This window comes from Phaenicophaeus curvirostris, chromosome 2 (assembly GCF_032191515.1).
Source record: "Phaenicophaeus curvirostris isolate KB17595 chromosome 2, BPBGC_Pcur_1.0, whole genome shotgun sequence".
NCBI lineage: Eukaryota > Metazoa > Chordata > Aves > Cuculiformes > Cuculidae > Phaenicophaeus > Phaenicophaeus curvirostris.
Window position 1 is genome coordinate 98092406 of NC_091393.1, and position 25965 is coordinate 98118370.

Here is a 25965-nt window from a genome sequence, read left to right on the forward strand (position 1 = left end):
TTAAAAGGATTATCTTTTAAACAAAGAAAAATTTTGTATACTACAAACAACTACCTCGAATCAAAAGAAACAAATTAATCCATCAGGATTACCAGGTAAAGCTCCCCTGTACTTCAACGTCCAGACACACAGCTGAGAAACATGAATTGTTTTATTTAGCTGCCCAGGTGCAGTTATCAAGCACCTTTTCATGGCCCACAAATAAGGGACATGTGTTCAGCTCAGGCTGTTAAAACAATAACTTTGACGACTTATCCTCAAGCCTCACAAACAACAGCTATCTTCTGTCATTTTACAGAGCCCCTTCCTTTACCCTTGCATATGTAAGCTCTGATCATCAAGTCCTTTCAACTCCAGCCAGGAAGGAAGATTAGTAGCTGCCTGTACTGCTCCTGCACTGTGAAATTTCCAGAACAGAGCTCTTTTACTTCCCTTGGGAGGTTGGGGAAGTCACAGAAAACTGAGATCAAGCTCTTCATGAGTTTTTTTCCTGAAATGTTAACACTTCTGTAAGCTTTTACAGCCACGGTACTACAGTATTACAAAAAGCAAAATAGCATCGATCTACTAAAATCAAACAGCATCCATGTATTTGGAAACAATACACACTATATGCACTTAAACATCTCTGTCTTACTAGCAGACATGTTGGTATCATCTCTTACACGCACCAAAGATTTGTAGTGAAATCTACTTGAGTATTCTGGCAAACAGAATTGTGTAAGCAACCATGTTTTAAAAAAACAGCATTAAGATAAAGCCTTATTAATTTACTGAAATGACCTTTTACTGTTTTTTAATTATTTAACATTTCCTTAACAACTGTTTATTTAACATGCACTCAAGGTCCCCCTGAAGTGAATTAAAAATCCTAAATACTTAACCATAACATAAGGCAGTGCAGTTCCTTTATGTATTAGTCAGTTTTATATACAGGTCAGCCACAGTTTAATCCAGAGGGGAAATCGGATTCAGCAGCAGTCACAAACTCGCTTCTTGCTCATATTAAATATTATTGACTTTGGTGAGTATTCCCATGTAATAATTTTACATTTCCATTTCTTAACTCGCCACATATTGTTTTATAACCAACTAAACACTACATTTGTTCAGCATATATTTCACACTCATTTAAGAACAAATACAGCATTAAGCAAAGACTCACCTCCTCCACCTCCAAGAAGGCTGGAATTGGCTGCAAGAAAAAACAAAAGGAAAATCATTAGCATTGTGCTTACTGAAAAGAGATGGAACCAAAACAGAAGTTGTTTCACAAGAGATTTTCCGTTGTTTCAGTAACTTTGCTACTCTCCACATACTCAAAAGCATTTACTGCTAAAAAAATCCTTTATGTAAATTGTAATCACAGTCTACTCTTACACTATTTTGCAATATCTTTGAACATACAAGCAAATAAATAAAACAGCAATACAATTGTTAAAGCTGTGTGCTTAATAGCTTATGAAATTACAATCTTGAATTTATAATTCTACAAACCACATTCCTTTTTGACTACCAAAAGTCTTTCATTTTAGAGAAACTTAAATGCACTTTGATACAGCGTTTGATTAGCTCTATTTTCAATGACATGGGACCTTTGAGGATGGTGGTGAGAAACCTTAGCCACATTGATACGAAGGGGTATTTTACCATTGTATGCAATTAAGTTGGGATTTCTCTCAGTATACTTAATTGCCTATGTACTGTAATCATCCAGATACCCATGCCAGAAATTAATAAATCACTTATGGAAAGCAATTTTCGGAGCATGGAGATACAAGATGGTCCTTCAAATTAAGCTAGCATGATTGGAGCCATGCCAAACATTTTCCTTTCACTGCTTAGACAAAAATGGAAGGAAAGCTTGGACTTCTAAACCTGCCCTCAGTAAAGTATTCACCCTTTAGATACGTGGGAAACAAATCCCTGTCGTATCATAATATTGACAAAACATAGAGCATAAGGGATAGACACAGGTATTTCTTATGACTTGCTGATGAGTAAAGGAGAAGCAAGACATCAAACCATTTCCTGCTCCAGGACACACCACTGAGCTGAACTGGCTAATGAAGTGATATGCAAGTGGCAGAACAGCATGGCTAGGAAAGAGGAAATGGAGCAACACAGTTTGGGGAAGACAGTAACAATCCTTCCTTTTGGCTGTCAGATACTGTTACATCAGCTTGGGATCCATGCCTTTCATGTATCTACATCCCATGAACCAACTGTGTTGCTAGGACATCACCATCACAGTTACTTTGCTTTTACATAGCATAACAAGACTGCATTAGACTCTTGGCTATTTCTATAAAGTGCTAGCAAGGAACAAATATTGCCAAATATGAACTGCTTTTTAAAAAGATGTAATAATAGTAATAATAAATGTGGGCAGACATATTGCAACGTGTATCACTTAACTTCTATGTTTCTCCATTTATCTGCTCTTGCCTTCACTGAAATTTACTATTAAAGACAGACACAAATTTTTACTTCCAAAGTACTCCTGTAACAGGTAACATCACCTTCCCTGCAGTAAAATGAGTTTCTCTGAGATAAAATCAGCATACTTCATACCAGAAGAAAATAAAAATAACAACGTATCATCTACTACTGTAAGTCCATTACAAGCTTATTCTTTTTGAGACTGCAGAATGCACCTACAATTACCATTCTAGTTCTTGAATGAGTCAAGTTCTAGGGTTTCAGTTCTTGTGTTTGAGAGAGTTGAGAGAGCTAAGACCTGTTATACCTCATTGTTACGGAAGTTTCTACTGCTAAAAAAGTTTCTTCTGATACTCGGCCAACATCCCCATTGCAAACTCTCATTCGATGGCTTCTCAGAGAATTATGTTTCTCTCCTTAAGTTCTCCTTACAATGTTCATCTTTCCAATACTTTCTAAAGGTTGTTAATAACATACAGTATAAGTTAGCATCACAAACTTCTCTATGGAAACAGCAAAAATAGTTCAAATAGATTTTTGGCTGCAATGCATCTAGTACAGCTATTGAAATTGCAGTAATAATTCATAGGCATTTTTTAAAAAAATTACTATGCTTGCATACTAGGAGGAAAATCAAACCATTTCCCTATGATGCCAGGAAAGAACATGACTGAGTTATACTTACAGTATCTATTCCAGAAAGAAAATATGTCACTCAAAAAGCAAGGACTTTTATTTTCAGACTCAACCTGCAAGATTCAATAAAATACTCCTCTTTCCAACTTTGGGAAAGCCTTATCATTAAAGAAGCAACTTGTTACTTAGCACCTAAAAACACTTTTGGTCAGCAAAAGCTGGGGATTTACATCAGAGAGAAGGTCATCACAGCCCCATGGCTGTAATATCACATTATATTGGAGCAAGCATGCCCTCTCTCCCAGTGCTAATCTACAGTTGCATTTTCTTCAACAGTGCTCTCAAATGATAGGCTCTTGCAAAACACTTTGAAAGGGGCTTCTGCTGTAGAGGTTCTACTATGGGTGGTTATGAGCAACCAGTGGTGGGACCTTGGGGGCTTTCAACCTCCAAATACACTGCAGTCCAAATTGCCCCCCACCAAACCCAGGGCATGCCCACCGTTAGGTAGCACACATGACAATGTTGGTAGAGAGCTAGTAAATCCTCCTTGACTAACCTCTTGTCCTTATTTCTCTATACCAGAGCTAATCAAGATTCTCGAGTCAGAAGAGACTTGGGGTGGAGGAAAGGACAGAACCGTTACCAAGTTACCAAGACAAAGAACGGTAAAAGAAAACAAACAAGCATAAGAAGGGCTCCCAAGAAATGTGAGGTCAAGACTTCTTGCACCTCATTTCATTCCCCACGTTACCCTTTCAAGTCAACCTGCCCAAACTTTCTAAAATTGCCTTCTTATGAACTACAGCCAACAACAGATTCCTGGGAATTAACTCTGAAAATCCAGCCACAATACACACCCTGAAATATTACTTTAATATATACTCATTTATACTAAGAGGAGTGATGACACAGAGTGGTCAGACAGACAGCGCACTGCACACTTCCTCCTCAGACTGAAATGTAACATGCATTGATAAAGCCCTTCCAAAACATCTCACTTAGTGATGGCCTGCAAGAGGCAGCAGAGGTGAGAACTCATCTAATTTTACATATTTTTTGCCTGCCCCAGCAACATAGGCTTCCATAAAAAAAAAAAAATCTCAACCCGCCATATTTGGGGGCCAGTTCCTGCAGTGTATTTTAAATAGCGGCTTCAGGATGAGACAAATCACATCACATGAGATGCTGCGCATCGCCACTGCTTTAAAAGGAGTCTGGAACTCTGCATTTTGAGAGACAGATCTCACCTTCAGAGTCTGTCTCAGTACAGTGAATGGAAATATGTCATGAAGTAGTAATATGGATTTCAGCCCTTTAATTCTAGATTTCTTTTTACTAGATACATTAGAAGCATTAGCAATAAATAGTGTTTCCGCAAAGTTCAGGCTCATCTCAAAGAAAAAATCCACTCTAAAAAAATTCCACTTAAAAGAAAAAACAGGCTCTAATCACTGAGTGTAATGATTTACTCCTTAATGAGATGTTTATGACCCTAGATTCAACCAGAAAATTCAGCATTTCATCTGACTTGGCACCTTGATGAAATAGACTTTTATGCTTTTTAACATAGAGGAGCAGTTCTACTAAACAAACTCCATAAATGCTATTCTGGCCTTACCAGGAAACTCCACTCCTGCTCTAAGAAAAAAAGGTTTCTTCCAAAACACTTCCGTGAGGAGAAAGGAAAAAGAAAAGAGAAAAACAAAAGACTTGGAAGGAAAGAATTTAAAGTAAGCTTAGTTCCTTATTATGGTATACCAACAATGAAATCTTAGCGATACTAAAAAGTACAAACTTCAATAATGGATATACCAGCATATTTGACAAATAAAAACTGGACTTGAATGTTTTAAATCTCAGCCTTATTAATAAGTTAAGTCATATAGTTTTCCAACATTTTTGTGACAGAAAAAGCGGACCAGAAACCTGGCACAGGTCTTACAAGGTTCTTTTTTACAACAGTGTCCTTGTCAAGAAGTGGGATCATTTGAAATTTCGTGGAAAGCAAATGGATGCTGAAGACATTCACCTCAAATGAAACTGAAAATATTTCTGCGCTGTAAGCCAAAAGGTATAAAGAGAGAAAAAGCACGTACATATGGTTTGTTTAAACAGACTTTTGCAGACACTGAATTATTTTTTTCTACTGTCAATTCTGTGGAATTTAGAAAAGATGCAAAGACCAATTTTTGTGATGTCTCTGGAGATAACATGCTTTTAGCTTTGTTAACAGCATAGCTGAATAACTCTGGTTACTTTTTGTTGGCATATACTCATCTGACAACATTTTAAAAACACAAATTCTTCTGGGAGCTCGTCTTTGTCAAGTATTAATGGCACTAGTAACTTAAATTGACATCTATGTCATGCAGCCATGCATCTGTCAGTATAATAAAAATATATTTTTAAAAGATTACTTGATATTGTCTGTCTTTGGCAGCAGATGTTTGAGCTTATTTTGATGTAAAAAAGATTAAATATTTTTGTCAATACTTTCTAATTGTGAAATTTATTCAAGGAGACATCTTTATAACTGGCAGTGTGATAAGATGCAAGACATTCTATTGCCTCAGACACCATTTTTATTCATCAATAAAACATCATAACAGGCAGCTGGTGAGCAAAGTACCAGTAATTTATGGAAAGGGAAGCTACATTTCTTCTGCAAGTTTTGTGAGACATCCTTACCTGTCACTGCATTTTGTTTGATCTTTTCTCAAGAAAGCAGAGAGAACAAAGAAGAGTGAGCTAACAGCTGCACCTTGTACATTCAACCATTTTTAACACGAGATGTGTTTTGGTGCCTTAAAGTAAAAATCTTTAGGCTTAAAGATCCTGAAGTAATTTCCAAGTATATATAGCAAGAAAAATACAGCTATATACAGTATAGTACAGTATAGTCACGACTATAATTAACTTCACTCAAAATACATTCTTGCATACAGAGCCATGGCAATCAGGAGAGGTAAAATAACATTATAATAACAGACTGGGCCAGATTTGCAAACTTATGTAAGTGCCTAATGATGCAAAGCAAAGACTACTGGAAATTAGAAAACCACTCAGCCTACAAAATAAGATCAACTTAAAACATTTAGGGACCTCAGTAAGTGCCACTACTAGCATCTTCAGGCATCTATATGCCTTCTGTAAACACAGCCCTCAAATACTTACTCAGTAGGGAGGGTGTGATGACAATTTGCATGCAACCATACACCAGAAACAGCTCCCTAAATACGGGTGGCAGCAATTCACTCAGCTGTTTTCTACAGAGCTGAAGATCTCTACAAAAAAATTTTGCTTCTCTCTGTATCTGGAAAGCGCTTTTGCCTCTCTGGACTCACACCAAAGAGCTGAACTGGGACTGGATCCTCTGGCTCATGCACAAGCTGGAGCCTCACATAGACGGCTGCACCCTGAGTGCAAGGGCAGCAGGCCAGCCCTCACACCGCAGCTCCTTGGAGCAGTCCCTGCATCAGCTGAAGACTTGATCCCAAACCATTCTGCTCCTGAAGGCTGCTAAGACACTTCTGAGTTCAGCCCTACAGTTTTGGGTTTTGTCTGTTTTTAATGGGCAATTGAGGGCAGATCATATTCTCAATACTTACCCAAAGGGTTGAACTTCCAATTATTAAGAAATCTCTCCTCTTCTGCCCATAAAAAAACTCAGTAAACAGAAGTGAATATCTATCCAGTCTTATTTTGGTTAAGGAAAAGTACCAACTTCAAGCTCTCTTTATAAAAAGCTAAGATGTCCAGAAGCATGACCTCATAAGTCCAAACAATTCAGCTTATGAAGTTTCCATCATTTGTGTTAGCAAATCAGATGACGTGGGAGACAAAAGAAAGGGACTGAATTTTCATGCCTACTTTCTTCCGACATACTGAAAGTGCATGCTACAGATTTATCCCACTTTAAAGATCAACAAAATCTAATACAAGGCTTTGTACAATTTAAGTACAGGGTTTGTATTTGGAACTAATAAAATGGCTTTGTCACTTCAACCTCATACAACTTCAGCTTCATACAACATGTGCTATGCCATTCTCCCCTCACAAATTCTTAATAGAGAAGAAATTTTTAAAACTGTTTTTCTGTCTTTGCAAATAAAGCAGTCATTATCTCTAATTTCAAGCTTATAAAGGGTATTCCATAGGTAAATTAAGGAAAATTAAAAACCAGCATACTACTAAGTGGTCTGGAGCTGATCCTGTCAAGGAAATTGCTTTCACAACATTCTGAATTCAATAAGGAAACAATAACTGTCATAACTTTTCAGTTATTTTTCTCCTTCTCATACATTAGCAACTCAATATATAATGTGCATTTATGCAAGAAGTCTATTTTTAAAAGTTATATATTGCACCCATTAAGCCTAATCAGTCATATGCAAAGCATCTCTGAAATCTGATATGTAAAGTAAAAAAAAACCCACATCAAACCCACAAAAACCAATGTAGGCAAGACATCAGCCAGCAGCAGCACCAGTGTACTGTGAACACAGTATAGAAATAAGCATACAGCTATCAGGCTGGCATTTAAAATGTAGGGTACATTGGAGACATACTTTCAAAGCAGAAGGAGCAAAATGACAGGTTTTCAACCTTACAGTGAAATACATTAATTGCTTTAATGCAGAGTGAGAGAAAATTAATAGAAATTGAAGTTAACTAACATGCTGAGAAAAACATGTGAAAGAAGGTATTTGGCCCAGAGTACTTCCTAAATGCTGCTGTATAAATTTTCATATGGACTGAAGATTAGCCTCCAACTTTAAAAAGGAACTTACATTTTACAGTAGCCTGAGGACTTCAAACCACCACAATTGCATCTTGGTGAGGAAGTCAGCCAACTGCAGCAAAAAACTTAACTTGAAAGAATACCCAACAAAGTAGGTGAATTTGGTTTTAAGAATGGTGTTAATCAGGAGATCTTCAGTCCCAAACACAACTCTGTAAAATATTTCCAGGTGAAATCCTGCAAAAACAGCAGTTCATATACTTGTACCAATGAAATTCATGCCTTTCATACTCATCCATTGGTATTAATTTCAGCTAGACAGAAACGATCTATTCCAAATCTAAGGAAAGAAAGTGATGCAAAAGGAAAAGGCTTCCCACCAGCACCTCGTCCTTGGGAGGGAGAAGATGACAGACTTATTGAATCAGAAGCTGTTTGAACTGGAGCTAGAAAAGGCTACGACTGTCTGGTGAGCACAGAAATGTCACTCATTTTGTGTGAACCCCTTTGAAGAAAGCACGCTCATTTTCACATCCCTCTCCTCCTTTCTGGCAAATGTGAGAAAGGAACAAAGCAAGAGTAATTTAATTCTAAAACACAGGTTGATAAATTGTCACATACATTATCAGATGCTAAAGGGAAAGCCATAAATGAAGATTTCATCCATTTTGTCTGTCAATTTGCGGTTTGCTCAACCACTTAAAGTTGCCTTCTAGATCATCAATGTATTTTAAAATAAAGCTGAGCTGAAACACAAAGCCAGGAACTTATTTCAGGGCACAATAATGAGGAAAAAAAAAACCCCATATTCAGGTCTACTACAGCCAATTCTTCATCTAATAATTTGGGCCATTTGTGTGGTTTGTAAATGTAACATTAAAGGGAACCAAATTGCTGCTGTATATAATTAATCCATTTAAGTAGAGTCATCATCAATATTTCAAAGCCTACACAAAAGAGAGTAAAAGGTAGTCCTAGGTTCTACCTGCACAATTAGAAAAGTAGTTTTGGTAGTAATTATCTCACAATGAAATGTATATAATTCATGCATCTTTACAGTGTCTCCAAGGTACGAGAACATGTTATTGGGAATAGAGAAAAAAAAAATAGAGTGAAGTTCTTCGTGCTTTCTCTTTTATCACTTTTCAAAATTACAACCAGCCCTGAACCTCTCAAAGTCTACCTTTACACAACAACACAACCCTGTGAGCTTTTTCTTTTTCAAACATTGGTATAGTACTTACGGTGTTTCTAATCACAAGATTTCATTTCAATTTCTTTCTCTAGGGGATAATTGCATAACATTTGACTTCAAGAAGAAAAATATCTGATTGCAATAAGTTTTACTAAAACAACAGTTAAGCTCTGAAAATCAAAAAGAAATCAAAAGGTGATAAGAACTAACATATTTCAGTCTTGAAACATTAATATTCAACATTCAGGCTTCAAAACAATAGAATTCCCTAACTCATTATGAAATCAAAGGCCACTGCTGGAAAGAAGCTACCTGGGGCCTTGCCCTGACAGCAGCACAGTGCATTTTTCCATAGGATAACTAGCAGTAGGAGGTATCCTGTGGTGCAGGAACACCCGGTGGTGCTTCTGATTTACTCTAAGGCAGTCTGAGCCAGGTCAGCCCTGGCTGCAGCTGCAAGCATGACGACAGTGAGAGAATTATGGAGTAAAACCAGTAAGTGCTCACACTACTGATTTTAACGCTACGAACAAAATTCAGTTTTGGAGGAGAAGGAGAAGGAGAAGGAGAAGGAGAAGGAGAAGGAGAAGGAGAAGGAGAAGGAGAAGGAGAAGGAGAAGGAGAAGGAGAAGGAGAAGGAGAAGGAGAAGGAGAAGGAGAAGGAGAAGGAGAAGGAGAAGGAGAAGGAGAAGGAGAAGGAGAAGGAGAAGGAGAAGGAGAAGGAGAAGGAGAAGGAGAAGGAGAAGGAGAAAAAAGGCGCAACTCATGCCCTCTCAAACTTTTTTCTAGCTATGCAGACAAGACTTCACTTGCAAATTTTGCCACAAAGTTAGAGGAAGGCAAGGTGCTATTGCACTGTTTTTGCAAGAGCAGCCTGGAAGGAAGATTTTGACAATGAATTACAAGCTCCTGCAAGCAACTAGCGCAGACATGTAGGATTTGAAGAGCCTGCAAGTAAAGCACTGAAGTAATGTCTACTTTAAAATGTATCCAACTGGGTGACTGTAACATTCTCTGCATATGAAGGTGTTGTGTAACCTCTCTAATGATCCTTTCTCTATATAGCCTGAAATTAGAAGCAGCTCCCACTGTGGTCAGTGTGAGCCACATTACAGAAGAAAAAGAGAATCTGATTATGTATTTTACAGTCCTTTTTTGTTTTCAAACATAAGCCCAAACTGTTGCTATAGGGCTAAATATTTGTATAACAACAGTCGCGGATTCCTTTAAAAGGAAAAGTGGAACTTAATAACCTGAGCATTTCAATCAAACCAGGAATAACACATTACAGTAAAATATGGACTGAACATCTTACACTATCTATAAGAATATTGTCCTAAATGTTTCTGTATACTACTGTTAAATATACTATCCATACTTTTTGTCTTTATTGATTGTTTCAAAAAGTTTTCATCTAGAAGAAAAAATCTTGACAAGACAACAAAATATATTAAGAATAAAGCATAACCATCAACATACTCTGTCACAGAAATCAGAAATTGCCCCTTTTATGACAAAAGTAAGTCATTTTAGTCAGAGAGAACATGATTAACCTTTCCATTTTGCTGTTCCTGAAACACAGAATACATGACATCTCTTAAAATGGAGAAACATTATCTAAAGTTTGGAAAAGTACAGGAAAAAAAAAATTTACTGCTAGCTTACCATTTTCATATGCCCTGAAAATGTAAAAAACTCTATTCAGGAAGCTTAAAGAAAAGGGAGATCACAAGTAATCAAAATGATGTGAAGGCCTGTAGATATTTTCAAAGCGTGACAAAGCCAGGAGCCCAGATGAAGTTCCTGGCAATGACAGGATTTCAGATTGTGTGGGACAGTTCTTTGTTCCTGTCAGATTGCTGGGGGTTTCTAATCTTTCCCAGCTGCAGATGCTCACAGTTCACGGTTTATCTCACCCATCCTCAGCTTGGAGCTGTACTGCTCAGTTACCTGCCTACCAAACAGTGCCCTGCCATCTTATTTGCCTGCGTATCACCTGCGCAGCTGCTCCTTGGGTACCCCATGGCTCTGTGAGATGTAAAGCAAGGAGTCAGTTTTATTATACTCTCAAGGTATCTCTTTAACACTACCATTACAGGCACTTCTTAATGATGAAGGAGATTAAAGCTATAATAAAAAAAACCTCCAGTAAATAGGCACTGTTGTTATAAAACTGTGCATTCAAGCAGATAATATCTGGCAGAAATGGTATTAAGGCTTTGATGAAAAATTTACTAGGTTAGGCTGGACAAGAATCTTTCATTTTCTGTGAAGCGCAACAGGAGGGTAGGCTGGCTGCATGGTCACACACTGATAATGCCATGCAGAAAAAGAAATCGTCACGCTGCAACATCCCATCAATAACCTCATCGTACATGCATCAGGGCACCATCACTAAAATTCCCCATCCTTGCTTCCTGCTAATTCCGCAGGAATTCTCCATTAGATATGGAAATGTTGGCTGCCCATACCAAATAGGACTCGTGCTACCTTTTTGTGCAGGGTTATTCTCAGTTAGGCAATGTATCTGAGTTCTCCAGAGCAGACACAACTTCTGGATGAATAACAGAAGACCACATCAGTGCAAGACTGATTTCCCTAAGTGGCCAGTGATAATACATAGGCACTGTTGGTCGGCAATGCAGGACGTCTGTGTTTTGTGAACCCAAGATGGATGATGTGAATTCACCCCCTTGCGGCAAAGATGCTTGTGGTTAATTTACCATCATCACCACAAGCACTTCCACCACAAATCCTTTCAGCTATAACCACTACCCAAAACCGCAAGAACTGCTTTTACTTGCTATTTTTGCTAACGTTTTCTTTTGTTGCTTCTAGTAACAGTTTGCCATTGACTTAAGAGTAGCACCACCAGATAAAACGAGTTGTTGAACAAGTTTGAGCCTTTGCCTGGCTCACAACTTAATCACAAGCTTTTCTGTACGCCATACTACCTAACTGTCAGAGGTATTCTCACTGAGCACTTCAATAAAAAGGACTGTGGCTCGCTAATCAGAGCTTAAGACAAAGGAAACAAAGCCAAAGAAATAATCCTACGAACAATTTCTACAGACAATTAGGCTGAAGATAAATTTGGGAAAGCTCATTAATCAACTTCAAAATATGCTGCTCCTTTTTTTTCCCATTACTGAGCATTTTTAAAGCGTTGATCAAATAAGCACTTCTATGGTTTTGGTTTCACCTGTCTTTCTGTAAGGCAAAAAAGGGAGACAAATACATAGAGCACAAACACCACACCAGGATCAAGGCGTGCAGTCCAAGTTTAGTCCTTTTTTCTCCCAAATCCTGAAATGTATACAGCCCGTTTATAGCAACTTTCTGAAAACACATTCTCAATAAATTGGTATTTTAATGAGTTATCATTCCTTCTATAGTTAGCATCGGGAAAATTCAAAATCTTAAGAAGCTCTAAGCTTTCATATGGACCTTTTTCATCCACGATTAGTATGTAACTCACAGTGATCTATTGCACATCTAGGAAACACAAACACGGACACTTTAATCTAATTTGTGCACAGCAAACACTTCATTTCATTATTCCAATACTACTAACATGATTTATGAGTCAGCCGAGTACTTTTGAAAAATGTACTAAGAAAACAAAGACAGAATTAGGCAAAGTACAAATGTTGCTTATATGAATCCAGAGGCCAGTAATGTCAAAGGATGTTACAGGCATCTTATGCAATATATAAGCACATCTGAAAGGCAGGTAAAGTATGGGTTTGTATCTGCTTAGAAAAGAAAAAGATGAATCATCTTTTAAAGCTTTATAGAAAATTACATCTCCAGCGGCAGTTAATAGAGAGAGGCCCCAAACACTAGTCACATGCTCTAATCATCTGGGAGAAAGAAATTAAATGACAATTAAAAAAAACCCCTTCATTGAATATGGAAAATTCTGTTTCCTCTTGGAAAGCAACTACAGCAATCTTAAATTTTATAACTGCATTAGCAAAGAAACGGTTCAGCAGATAGCTAGAGATCTTATGTCCCTGAAGCATCAGGTAGATAGATTACAATATGAAACCTACACTACTAAATTCACAGCATAAGTTTATGGTCATGATTTGCAGGAAGAGATGTCGTGTTTATTTATCACTAATAATGTTGGGATCTAAGAACATCACCCCTACTAACATGTGTAAAACCCACAAATACTCCAAAATTTTTACCAGAATTAGTTACAGGCAGTAAAAACCATACTGCTCTGGCTGGTAGAAGTAACTGCACAAGAGCACAGCTCTTTTCTTCCCCTGAAGTCTCAGGCAGTCTTTTCTTTATACTTCAAATAAATTAAACCTACCGCAATTAATGATTATAGTTTTCCCTTCAATCAACCCATATTCCTCTAGGAAATTAACTTAGCTATTAAAAGCCTAAAGGCTGGAAAGGAACCTAGTTAGATGAGTTTTACCTTCTCTCTATTGCCTGTGTAATCAAATGCAGTTTCCCCACCAGTTTAATTCTAATCAGTTTAATTACTGAAAATTACAACCAAAAAAAAAACCCTTTACTTCTTACACCAGAACAAAGGAGAAAAGCTTCATGTGGTAGCACAAGACTACTGGATGGCAACAGCTTGATACTGCACGTGAGGAAGAGGAAATGACCAAAAATAAAGACAAATTCTAATATTCCTTAGACAACAGGTATCAGGCTGAGGAGGTAGAAACAACAAGCCACGAGCCAAGAATAAAATTCAATGCGGACTACTTCCAAGGCATGAAATCAAGGGAAGACTTCAGTATTGCACAGGCTTGATTACACAGGTCCTGTGTAACTCCACTGAGTATTTCCTACTCAGTCTTTTGGTCAAACGCTTGCTGCATAGAGCAATGAAAAAGCAAAACAGGTACCACCAGGGATGGCTTAATTCTTTCTTTCCCACGGAAAGAAAGAAGCTAATACTTCAAGCATAGGTAAACTGTCCAAGCACATGGAGAGAAAACTAGGCTAGAAGACAGGACATTTTCCTGCCATATTTCTGAACAAATATTGTTCTTTAGTCCATACTAGGGAAGGAGAAACCAAGGGAAAACATGGAGATAATTGTCTTAAGTGTAGAAAAACACTGGTGGAAACCAAATTTAAGAATGACACCAGGAGGAAAATGTATCCTAAGAAAGAAGTCTAGGATTGATACACAAAGGAAAGAATACCTAAAACAGAAAAGGAGTGAAAAAAAAGTAATGCTGCTAATTGAAATGCTCTATTTTATATGATATAAAAATACTGAGATGAAACATCTCTTAAACAAGCCTGTTAGACACACACAGAGTTATACAAAAATCTTTAGAGAGAGTAATGATGCATGATTTTCTTCCACTTGATTTTCACAGCACAAGTATTTCTAGTGTCATGAAACTCCCTTTTTAAAAAGTAATTGTTTCATTATATGTTTCTCTTACGTCTTGCCACAAGGAAACATCTATGCTGATCAGTAAAATACAAGGTAATATCATGCCTTTATTTAATTTGAAATATACAAAATATAAAATAAATCCATTCTTTCATTGCTTCCTTGTTTGTTTTTATTATTTTTCCTCTTCTACTGTAATAGCTTTACTCCCTACTTCATAATTTTAAGGACCTCAATCAAGGCCACTTTAAATCTTCTCTGTCCAGCTGACTAATCCCAGTAATCTCATTTAAACTGCTAGTTTACATTCTACTAATACTGCAAAGTCATCTGATCTGTACAAGAAAGGGTAGACTAAGCTTGTGACTCTTGACTGGAAGACATTCTGGTCACTGCTGAAAGTAAAAAATCAACTGCCATGAAGCAAAGACTGGTGATAGTAAGAAAGAAACTACTTAAAGGTTTAAAAATATTGGAACAGATTATTTCATTTTTGCCGAATTCACCAATCAGCCAACTTTGTATTTTATAATAGGCACTGAGGAAAATAGAAATTTTGGCTCACCACAGACAAAAACTGTAATTCCTCTCCAAAAAGGAAACTCATGAAATCCAAGACAAATTTTTAACTTGGAAGGCAGCAGGGAGGCAATAGAGAATACCTTAGCAGTGGAATCTGCACAGAAACATGGAACTATATTAACTTTAACAAAAAGTAAACTATGCATGTTCTTAGAGAAATATGCCATGTCTTTTAAGAAAAGACCACTTTGTTTCAAGACAACATGGGTACTTTGCACAAGGTCTCCTTCTGTGCCAAAATGTCTGTAGCCATGACATTTGTAAAAATTCCCTTTAGTTTGTAAAGAACTGCAGAAAGCAGTAGTATCTTGATAAGCAAACATCCCAAGTCTGTGTCTGAGCCTACAGTGCTCTCCTGAAAGGGCTATCTAGTCAAGCATACCAAGATATAAACTCCCAGGGTGGAGAATCCTCATGGTAAATACAAGTCACTTATTCACAACCATTGTTTAAAAATACACAGCTTTAAAGATTCAAAAGGCTGTAGTGTTAATGGGATTAAGTATATCTAATAGGACAATACACATCAATCAAAGCTTTTAAAAGTTCTAGACTTAGATAAGATGTCGTCCTGTCTCATTACACGCTCCCAATCGCTGTGAACAGTAAGGAAGATATTTTATCCAATCCTTTCCCAAGTTTTTCTTAGACTCATCTCTTGGAAAATGGAGAAAGCTGCAGAGAAGTACCTTATAAATCCTGAAGGTTTTGACTTTTGAAGCCCTAATAAACCCCTTACTGAATTATACAGAGAAAGAATTGAAATATTCCAGAAGCATGGATCTGTTAGTAGTAACTAATTACTAGCTGATAGCTTTTTTGCCTGCTCCATTCATGATAAAATTTGTTTGTCCTCAGTAAGATCAACAATGGGAAAACAAAGAGAGGACCAGAGGAAAGAAAGAAACGCAAACCCCTAAGAAACTCAACAAACGAACAAGAAACATGAATCACAAGGAAGCAAATAAAGACAAGATTGTGACAAAAGATTTGCCAAAACCGCCTATCTCTTATTTTCTTCTCCAAGAAGATAGACCAATGTATCTATATTTTCAATTCACATTACAAATTTTAAGGATATCTCTTGGGATGTACCCAGGAGACGTGTTTTAGAGGAATTATAGTTATAAAAGCTGCAACAGATCCTACAAGAAACAACACAAAAATCAGGCACACATTTAGTGGGGGATTGTCTCAGCAGGCTGATATCACTGTCATAATCACAGGTACCTCTCCTGTAAGAAAAAGAAAACGTCCATCAAGGCCCACACTAACTGCATGGAATACAGCACAACAAAGTCAACTGTTATTAATGCAATCAGATGATATTTTCCATTGTTACAATTTCCAAATTAATCTTTAAAAGAACAGATCTGTATCTGTTTGAAGCATCTCAGATAGTTCTTTAAAATGAAGAAAAAAAAAAGAAGTTGAACTAGAAATGTAACAGTCCATGTTAGTTTTATAACAGAAATACTCTATCACTGCCATCTCATGGAAGCTGAGATTTGAAATGCATTACATGTGGCGCACAAAACATCCTTTCATAAAGATAAATTCAACCATTGGTGGACTCCTAGGACTCTTTAGAAGAATAACTGCACTTAATCTGTATCTCCTGTTCTTCAAAATCAGTAACTCCAGAGGATGTGCATTTGAAGGTTCATGACCTTCTCGTGCAAGCTACAGACCTCCTCCCATGGGACCCCAACAAAATTCACAGCTGCATGGAAAGCTCTCATGACACAACCACCACAAGGGGCAGAACTGACTAAACAGCCAGGCTTAAAAAGGTTAAATTCCCTAATCTGAGAAATACCACAGAAGCAGAAAACTAGATATGTCCTAAGTATAGTTCCAGGAAACAAATCTTGCAGCTCAGCAATTTCACTTTTTACTGTGCAGGATGTTATGACAGCTTCACAGTGGATTCATATTTAACTATAACTTTAGTCCCCTCTTGCATCTTTCGAAACATCCATCACTTTAACTTTAGCCTTTTCATAATTTAAATGAATAATCTTCAGCTCCTAAATACTGCTTTAGTCTGTTTTGACAGGCAAAATTAATACCTCTTGCAGTTACTGTTGGAAAGTACTAGAAGCCCCAGTTATCAGATGCTTTGACCTTCCCCCTCCAGCCAGTTATTCATGCTGTCAGGTAATTTCCATGGGTCTCCATACACAGCACCTTCTCTGGGAGCTGGGAAGGGACAAGCAATGCCAGGGAAGATCTGCAACAGCCCGGCATGGGACTCAGCAAATGCTGATCTGCTCCAAACAGTGCTTTCTGAAACTAGGCTTCCCATTACACTTTTTGCTCCAAAGCAGAAGAGGTTTTATGCTCTTAGACACAGCATCTATGTTGGAGGAAAGTAGGTGTTTTCACAGCCTTTACAGAGAAAAATGTCCCAGTGACCCCTGTGGGCTCAATTTAACCTGCTACAAGAGAGAACTGTAGAGCTACTGTTGAGAAGAGGAGAAAAAAGTTCTATGTATCTCTCCGTCAATGCTGGGTTATTTGTGGGTTTGCTTATTTATTTAGGGGGATGCACATGTTCCATCTTGGGACTTTTGACCTACACTGAGGCTATAGATCATGTGAAGGACTAAAAAAAAAAAAAAAAATCAGTTCTCTACTTTTACAAGTCTCTCAGAGTCCCCAGTCACAAACCACGTTTCAGGCAAGTAAAAGAAAATGAGCAGTAATGTTTTGATGCCATTGCCATGGTGTAAAAGTGTTATTCTATATATGAACTTACATTAAATTTGTCATCAAAATCATATTTAACAGGTGAAAAGTACAGGGATGGGAGGTGTAAGACACTAATGCTTCAAGCAAGGCTGACAAAGAGGCAACAAGCTGGAACTGAGTCTTGCACTATTTCCCAAGGTATAAACCAGGTTTTACCAATATTAATTAAGATGCTTGGTGAATGCATTGAGAGTCTTCTATTAACATCATCTAATTAATAGTGGACAATGACTATTTATGAACAGCATGCTACTCACATGTGAATGCACAGTTAATAAAATATACTGAAGAAGTATTATACGTGCTACTTAACACATCAGTTAAAAAGCTCACCAGAAGGAACAAAATGCATGAGAAAAGATGCAAAATCTTGTTTATTTGTGGGACATCTTCTTTAAGTCTAGACATTATTTAAAAGTCTCTACATCCCAAAGGAATATTCTTAAAAGCTAAATTATCAGCTTTTATTTTGTTAAGCAAGAAATACTTCCAGCATTTACTCAGCTGCAGTTAAAAATAAGCTGTAACTAAAAATTCTGTGTAATATCACCTACCTATTAAATTCATTAAATTTAAAAGGCATTAGTTTCTTTTATTGAAAAAGAAAACTACCAAAACTTAAAGCAGCTTTAAAAGCTACTAGGAACATCTAAGATTTTTTCCAACAGATATTCCTTTCTTTGTTCTTCCACTTCACTCTCTTTTGTAAATGGCTATATTTATTATCATCTCAAGAACATCAGGTTGAGATAATTTTATTACTATTCAGCCACTTAAAGCTTTTACTTTTCCATGATTTACACTTGAAGAATGTAATAGCAAATACATGTTATGCCAGAAAATGTTTGCTAACTCAGCCAACTTTAACTAAGGCTGCTGAAGCCATGTGAGCAGAAAGCAAGCTGAGAATTCACAAATGACAGTGTTTGGACTATTATATTTCAAAGAGTATTCACAAATAATCATTCTAGTAGAGCAGTAGCTCCCCTTGGCTCCCCATGTACTCATCAGTCCTTTTAGAAAGCAAGCTGGAGCACACAATGGATGTTTGCCACCAAAGTTCCCATCCTGTGGAGCAATCTCCTTCTTTCCACCAATCACATGATGGATCTAGCCAGCTTTTGTGAATATCCTTCTTTAGGTTCAGAAACAGCAGTCGACCTGTAAGCTTTACTGCACTCACATCATGCACATTCAGAGCTGGAAATCTGCACTCTGGTGGAAAATAAGGGACAGCTGACATCACTTTTCAAAATCTTGAAGAGAAAGAGGTTACTGAGGTTTGGGAGCACATCAGCATTTTCACTTTGGTACAATATGGTCAAACAACACAGGAGAAAAGCCCAGGTTTTCACACACAGTAATAATCTTAAGCAGAAAACCACGGTTAGAAATTAAGTGAGCCGTCAGCAGAAATGCTCAGCAGGTACAGCGGGAGAACTCGAGCACTCAGCAGATACTGTCACAAGTAAGTGGAAATGCATCCAAGACCGTTTCATACCAGGTTTTCATCCACAAACACAAGTTTAAGTCAGCTTATATGAACTTAAAGTTAACTTCAAAAGTACTTTCACATTACTCATTACTTGTACCTGGCCTGAGACTCCTGCAAGGAACTGTCTTATATAACTATTTCATTCTGCCACAACTGCACATTTGTTTAAAGAGAGTTGCACCCAAAATACTACAATCTGTAGTACTAAACTGAAAGCAACCCTCTGGGAACTACTACTCTTGAGCCTGAACAAGGCATTGTTATCTGGGCCAACAAGTACTATTTATCTCCAAGATTTCTTTCAGAGGAAAGCCATGCAGTCTCAGCTCTGATGCCTCTTTAAGTTCCATTCATGGTTTCCGCCCCTTGACCTAATCCCCACATTTCTCCTCTTTCTGAGGCTCTATGCATGACCTTTTCTCACAACCAAGTCTTCTTGGACTCAATGATCCGGTGGGTCTTTTCCAACCTGGTGATTCTATGATTCTACCACGTCCTTTTTGTTTCTTCAGTTGCTCTGCCAGCTTCTCTCTCCCCGCCACAGGTCTACGCTGCTAACCAGACTGCTTTTCTGCACCACTTTACCCCATCTGCTTTTCTGTCAAGCAGCCCCAGCCCTTTTACCATTTGCTATCCAGACTTCCATTGCAGTCTGACATTTTGCCTTTTGGTTTCAGCAACCAGATTAAACCTATTTAAGTTAGAAAGAAGGCAAATATGTAAAAAAGCAGCTATTAGATGTAAATGTCTAAAGGAGGCTTCATCCAAGCAACATTCACAATTGAGAAAATAACTCTTTTTTTCATTGCTCAAATAAATATTGCCAGCAACTTCCTAACTGCTTTCCATCTTTCAGAGTCATCCTTCATGAAAGATACCTACAACACACCCCGGGGTAGTCAAGCAACAATCAGATTCAGATTAATTTATGGGGGCTTTCTCTTGAGGAGGAAGGTAGCTGCTAACTAGAAAACCTTATCTGATAGCTTGGGAGTTAAAAGGTCACATAAGATTGTGACGTATCTTGATTGAAGAATAGCCATTATCTTTTCACATGCATTAGGGTAATTTTTTTCTCTAAAAAACAAAGATTTTAGGAACATTTTACTGGACACCATATAGACCATTTAAAGTTTGTCTCATAAACGCTGGCAGAATCATATCATTTATTGAAAAACAGAAATATGTAAGATATAAATGCATATATGCACTACTAAAATATTAAGCCATTTTTCAACTACAGCTCAGATGTATATGTGAAAAGTTTCACTTACTAAGATTCATCACGAGTATTGAATTATTAAACAAACAACCTAAATTGGATATTGAATACCAATCAGTATCACAATGTGAAAAAAAATTGCTCCCCTGAGACTAGACAATTTAATCAGTCTACAGGAAATAAATACTGAAAAAGTTAAATTTAGTGCTCAGTGAGTATTATTTTAACCTCTCTGGTTCAGCAAGATTTAAGATTTGTCTCAGAAGAGTTATCTCTTCTCAAATTAAGTTTACTCTCCCATCCTTTCTTCCATTTGTTTATGTGATTAACAACAAATAAAACAACAAAATCCTATATTGCAATTGCATCTCAAGTGTAGTAGGTCAAACAACAATACTTCCACCATTCACTGAAAACTAACATTACATTAAAGCCCAAGGTTTTATCTGATTTTTATCACGTTTTCATTAAAAAAATAAGCAATGGCTACATCTAGTTTCTACCCACAAAACTAAACAGTGGAAACCTGAATTAACAGCTGCATTGGCGGCTTTATGACACAAAATTAATCTGCCAGTATCCTGCCACCTGCTCTACAGGAACTCCTTGGGGTGAAGCTGGGCTCTATAACTGTGCACAGTTAAAATTATATGTGAAGTTTACACCAGAAATTTAACACCATAGTACACCACGTGGAAAACAGTGACTGAGCAACCATATTTCACAGAGTCATAGAATCATAGAATCACAGAATAGCTTTGTTCAGAAGGGACTATAAAGATCATCTAGTTCCATTCTCCTGCCATGGACAGGAGACACCTTCAGGCTGATTATAGCCTCATCCAACCTGGCTTTGAACGCTTGCAGGGGTGGGGAATCCACAACTTCTCTGGACAACCTGTTCCAAAATAATTCCATTGAACAGTTCTTAAATATGAAGGAAAGGAAAATACAGAGCATTTAATAGTGCAGATCAAACTCTGCAGAAAACACATACACATTTTAGGTCCAGGTATGAAAATGGGACCATGGGATCATCAATGACACCTCCAAATGCCACAGCAGATCTGGTTTGTGGATGTTAGTGCAGCTTGAATATTCAAGAGGCCACAAGGTCTTCTAAAGGAAAATATGAGCAGCTCTTACCAAGAGGAGCTTATGCTTTGTGATTATGAGACAGACAGTCTATCTTAAAAGGGAAGTCCTCAGGAGACTGAGTTCAAATCCAAGAAAGTAGTTTTATTTTGAGTGGGTGAGCTTTTATCATCTCTTTTTTCTACAAAGGTTACAATAAAGATATTTTTCCCTTAAATAAACCATCCAGAAATAAAATTGTTAAGATACTTTTCACAAAACATAATGCTTTCAAAATGCCACTTGCAAGAAAAAGGAGACAGAATGGCAACAGCTTATGCAAACAGGGAAAGACTTGATATTTCATGACATGTGCCACAGCTCTCTGTACGGCTTTCAAGTCACTGACAGGCAAGTCACAGAACAGCGCGCGCTAACTCCCACCCTCCACGGCACTATCAACTCTCACCGATTAACCACAACATGACAGAGAACACAGAAGAACACGGAAGTCATGTTGACATGGCAGCTGGCATGTTTTTTCTATGCAGGATTTTGCAGCCCAGAGTAATTTTTGTACCAGCGTTTAGACCTTCCTCAGCGCTACTATCAGTAATTTGCTCCACCAACATGGTTTGAGTGATGCCCACTGGGGAGCAGGACCTCGAAAAAGTGACCAGAGTGTGTCAAAACTAAAAAGACAAATTACTGGCAAACACACTTCTTCGTTTGGTTTCTCCTTCTTGATTTTATTAATATTATGTAGCAATCTCAAGCGCCCTCCCCACAGAAACAGCAACATGTTCAGAGCTATGAAGAGCCAGGCACAAAAGTGGAAGCAGAAGGTGCATCCAGCCTTCAGCTCCTTCTCCTGCACGCAAAAGCAGAAAATATACAGAACCAAGAACAAGCTTCAATTATTTTCACCTGAGTGCTAGAACTGCCAGGAATAAGAACTTTAAAAGTTCAGCGGTAGCTATTTTTGTTGTTGCTGTTTTACATAATTAAAAGGGGAAACCTTTGGAGCATTTAAAGCACTTCATCACTGCCCATTTAACAAACACAAAAAGATGCCTCTTGCACCTGGCAACAGCAATGAAACAACCTGATTCGTTTGAAACAAAGGTTAAACAACCGGGAAGCAAAAGGAAAGCAGTAACTAAATACAGTACTTCCCAAATAAAAGCACAAACAACAGAAAGCATTGAATTCCTATCTGACATCTTGACTCACAAAAAGCATGACGTTAAAGGCTATGAATTTCAAAACCACCACCTCTGAAAGGACTGGAAGTTTAGCAATCATTTCTCTTAATGCTGTGCACTGCTTCATCCTTCCTGTCAATTGAAAACCTGCTTTTTGACTGGGTCATGCTAAAGAAGAGATGCGTAGGTGCAGAACTGGCTAGGGCTACTTTTCCAGGAAAACAGAATCTCGTGGGCCAAATTCATATATTCTTTTATTTTAGATGGGAGATTTAGATACAAATACAGTAAAAACCTTTCGTTCCAGTTTTTTCAAGTTGCTTAACCAAATAAGGATGCTATCACAAGCCAGGAGATTCAAAAGTGAATGTAATTCCTAAGAACTGGCAAGCATCTTAACCTCATCAGCAACAGCAACCTGCCTAGGAAACAGTCTCCTGCTTATATTTTGTCTAGAATTTTTGGTTTTATTTTGTGTCTTTCTATTCTCCTTTGACATGGAAAGAAAAAACTTCTTTCTCCAAGGCAGGTACTCCTCCCTTTATCCACACCTGGGATCCTGGATGCAATGAAGGATATATTTCAGAAGTTACACCTGTAACGCTGGTCAAAAGCTACCTATTTAAAAATATTTACAATGTTATTTAAGAAGTATTCTGTTCTTATTAGCGTAAGTCACATATCTAAAACTAGACAGTAAAATCCAACTTGGGTGCATAAAGAATCAATTAACTTCAACTGGCTCAATATTTAAGTAATTTTTAAAGTTATCAACAAATTCCCACCAGATCCAGTGGAAACTTTGATGAGGAAGTCTCAAGATTATCAAAGGAGAAGCTTAGAAATGAGATAGAAATTTAAATGTTACTTATGCGCATAAACAATTAAGATTTTTTTTTAAAACTTCAACATACAATATTGGAAATATGCCAGTCAATCTTAGATTCTCTTTTATCATAACGAGTAAATGCCGATTGCCAGAGGATGAGCAATTTTTACAAACATATCCTCCCATACTTCATGTGCACTAAGGATGATTATTCACAGACACAATTCCAGGAAATCTATTTCAGAATCTTTTATTATGGACTAAAAACTGAATCCACACTCTGTCACAATGGAAAAATTGTTAACAATATTGCCTCGGGAGAGGGTTGGGTTTGAGTTTGGGTTTGGTTTTTGTTTTAAGACCCTAATTACTTGTTTTTCCATCACAGTATTTTTTGCTGTTGGCTTCAGCACTACCGGTTGTAATTAAAAACATAAAGTATTTCAACCCTGCTTAAAATCCACCTCTACAAACAATCATATATTCATAAATTCATTGCAATACAAGTTATTGTCCAAGCATATATATCCTAGATGTTAAATGTATTATCTAGACTTCACTGGTAATCATATTTCTCCTTTGATTTTTCTTTCTAAAGCAACACTGCCTTCCCAATCCTGAAAATAAAATACTTAATTGTCTGTGTCAGACTAAATGTCGCTGCTCCCTCTGTCACTAACTAGAGGTCTAAACAACTTAATGGTCCTTATAGACTGCCAAAAATTCATGTGGAAAAAAACCCCACCCAAAACTAATGGTTACGATTAAAAAGAATTACAGCCTTCTTAGTGCAACCCTGTTGCCTGCTCCTCCACCAAGAAGAGATCCCTGTGACGGCATCTATGGACAAAACAGATGACACTTTCATCCCCAGCAAGTGCCTCTGGACCACTATATGATGCCTCCATGCCTCAAAGGCCCTAAACAGAAGGCTTTTTCACATAGCTCACTATGATGAGGACCTGCATAACATCTGCAGTCTACTCCCCACCCTCTTCCCCCATCCTTCTTATTTAGACAGAAGTTTCTCTGATGTAAGGACTAGATCACATTCCGTGCCTGTATAATGAGGTATTGATTCTACATGGTTCTACAGATATACTAATTCAATACAACCTAAAAATTTGCAAAGTCATATAAACACAATACTTCAATGTGGAAAGTTTAAGAGTATTTTTCCTAATTGTACTCTTTTAATATGCCAATGGCTGGACAAAGGGAATTCAAAGACCTTCATACAACACTTCTCCAATTTACAGCCTTAGGTACTGAAAATTAAAAAGATCTAAAATACAGCCTCTTCTTGCAAGAGAAAGGAAATCAATACTTAGCCTGGCTTTAGAAATTCAGGTCCTCCAAGACAGAGGGCTAGCACCATTAGGCAACTGACTGAAGTTAAAAATTAGGCAACATGTGCCATTTATTCCCAAAAGTATGATTCAATAAGCGTGCTTGATACTTTTCACTAAGGCTTACAGAGAGTTTGAAGTCCGCTTTGATTTTTATATACAACTTCTTACTGGATCATGTTTTATCCTGCCTCCTGCAATTGCCTTTTCCAGGTCTTGCTTCCAGGAAAGGAGTGCTCTTGCTGACAATCTCATGCCCACTAATCTCAGAAAAAAAAAAAAGAAAGAAAAAAAAAAAAAAGACAGCCTGCCACTTCCTACAGAAGCAGTAAAACAAGATCTGAAAGGTCCTGCCCTCAGGAGAAGCACTTGTTCCTCCCCTTTCCATACATCAGCCTGGGAACCAATGAGACTAACCCCAACTCAGAAGAAAAGCTAATGCTGCTCACAGGGCACAGAGAGCACTGATGCACAAACTCAGGGGCTAATGATAGGTAATCAGGAGTGAGGAATGCAAGTCACCAAACAAACCCAAATACTATTATTTGACCTCCCACTCCCCTGCAGACATTCCCACCCATGCCTTTGTACCATAAACCAGAGCATGGGATAAGAAACAGGCTATGCAATTCCTTTCAACCCTCCAGACAGGACAAACTCAAGAGGCTCTGCCCTAATCTTCCTGCAAGTATTTCTTTACCCTGTTGTTGATAACTCAGCATTGTTCTGCAGAGGAGAACACTGAAACAACATGATTGGTACGCGACTGGTCTACTGACTTCTTCCCGCATATCGCCATGCGAGTTTTCTAATGAGACTGGGTTTTCTGCCATTTGTTGGTTTATCCTTGTAACCAGCCTTTCATACATGGCAGATGGTGTTCTGGAAGAAAAGACCATGAAAACTGCAGTGCTCTTTCAAAGCAAAGATCCACCTAGTCTGAGATCCTACTTCTAACAAAGGCCATGAAAAGTTGACCAAGAAAAAGTAAGAGAACAGGATAACCAAGCACAATATTCCCAAATAGGGTTATTCTTGTTAATATTCCATATGCT

General features: G+C 37.6%; 1 protein-coding gene across 1 annotated transcript in view; it reads right to left on the bottom strand.

The window, feature by feature from the left end:
• Positions 1-25965, bottom strand: part of MACROD2 (mono-ADP ribosylhydrolase 2) — an 890479-nt gene that overhangs the window by 697151 nt on the left and 167363 nt on the right. Inside the window, 1 exon segment of the mRNA XM_069850139.1 lies at positions 1166-1195. Coding sequence (XP_069706240.1) covers positions 1166-1195 — 30 coding nt within the window.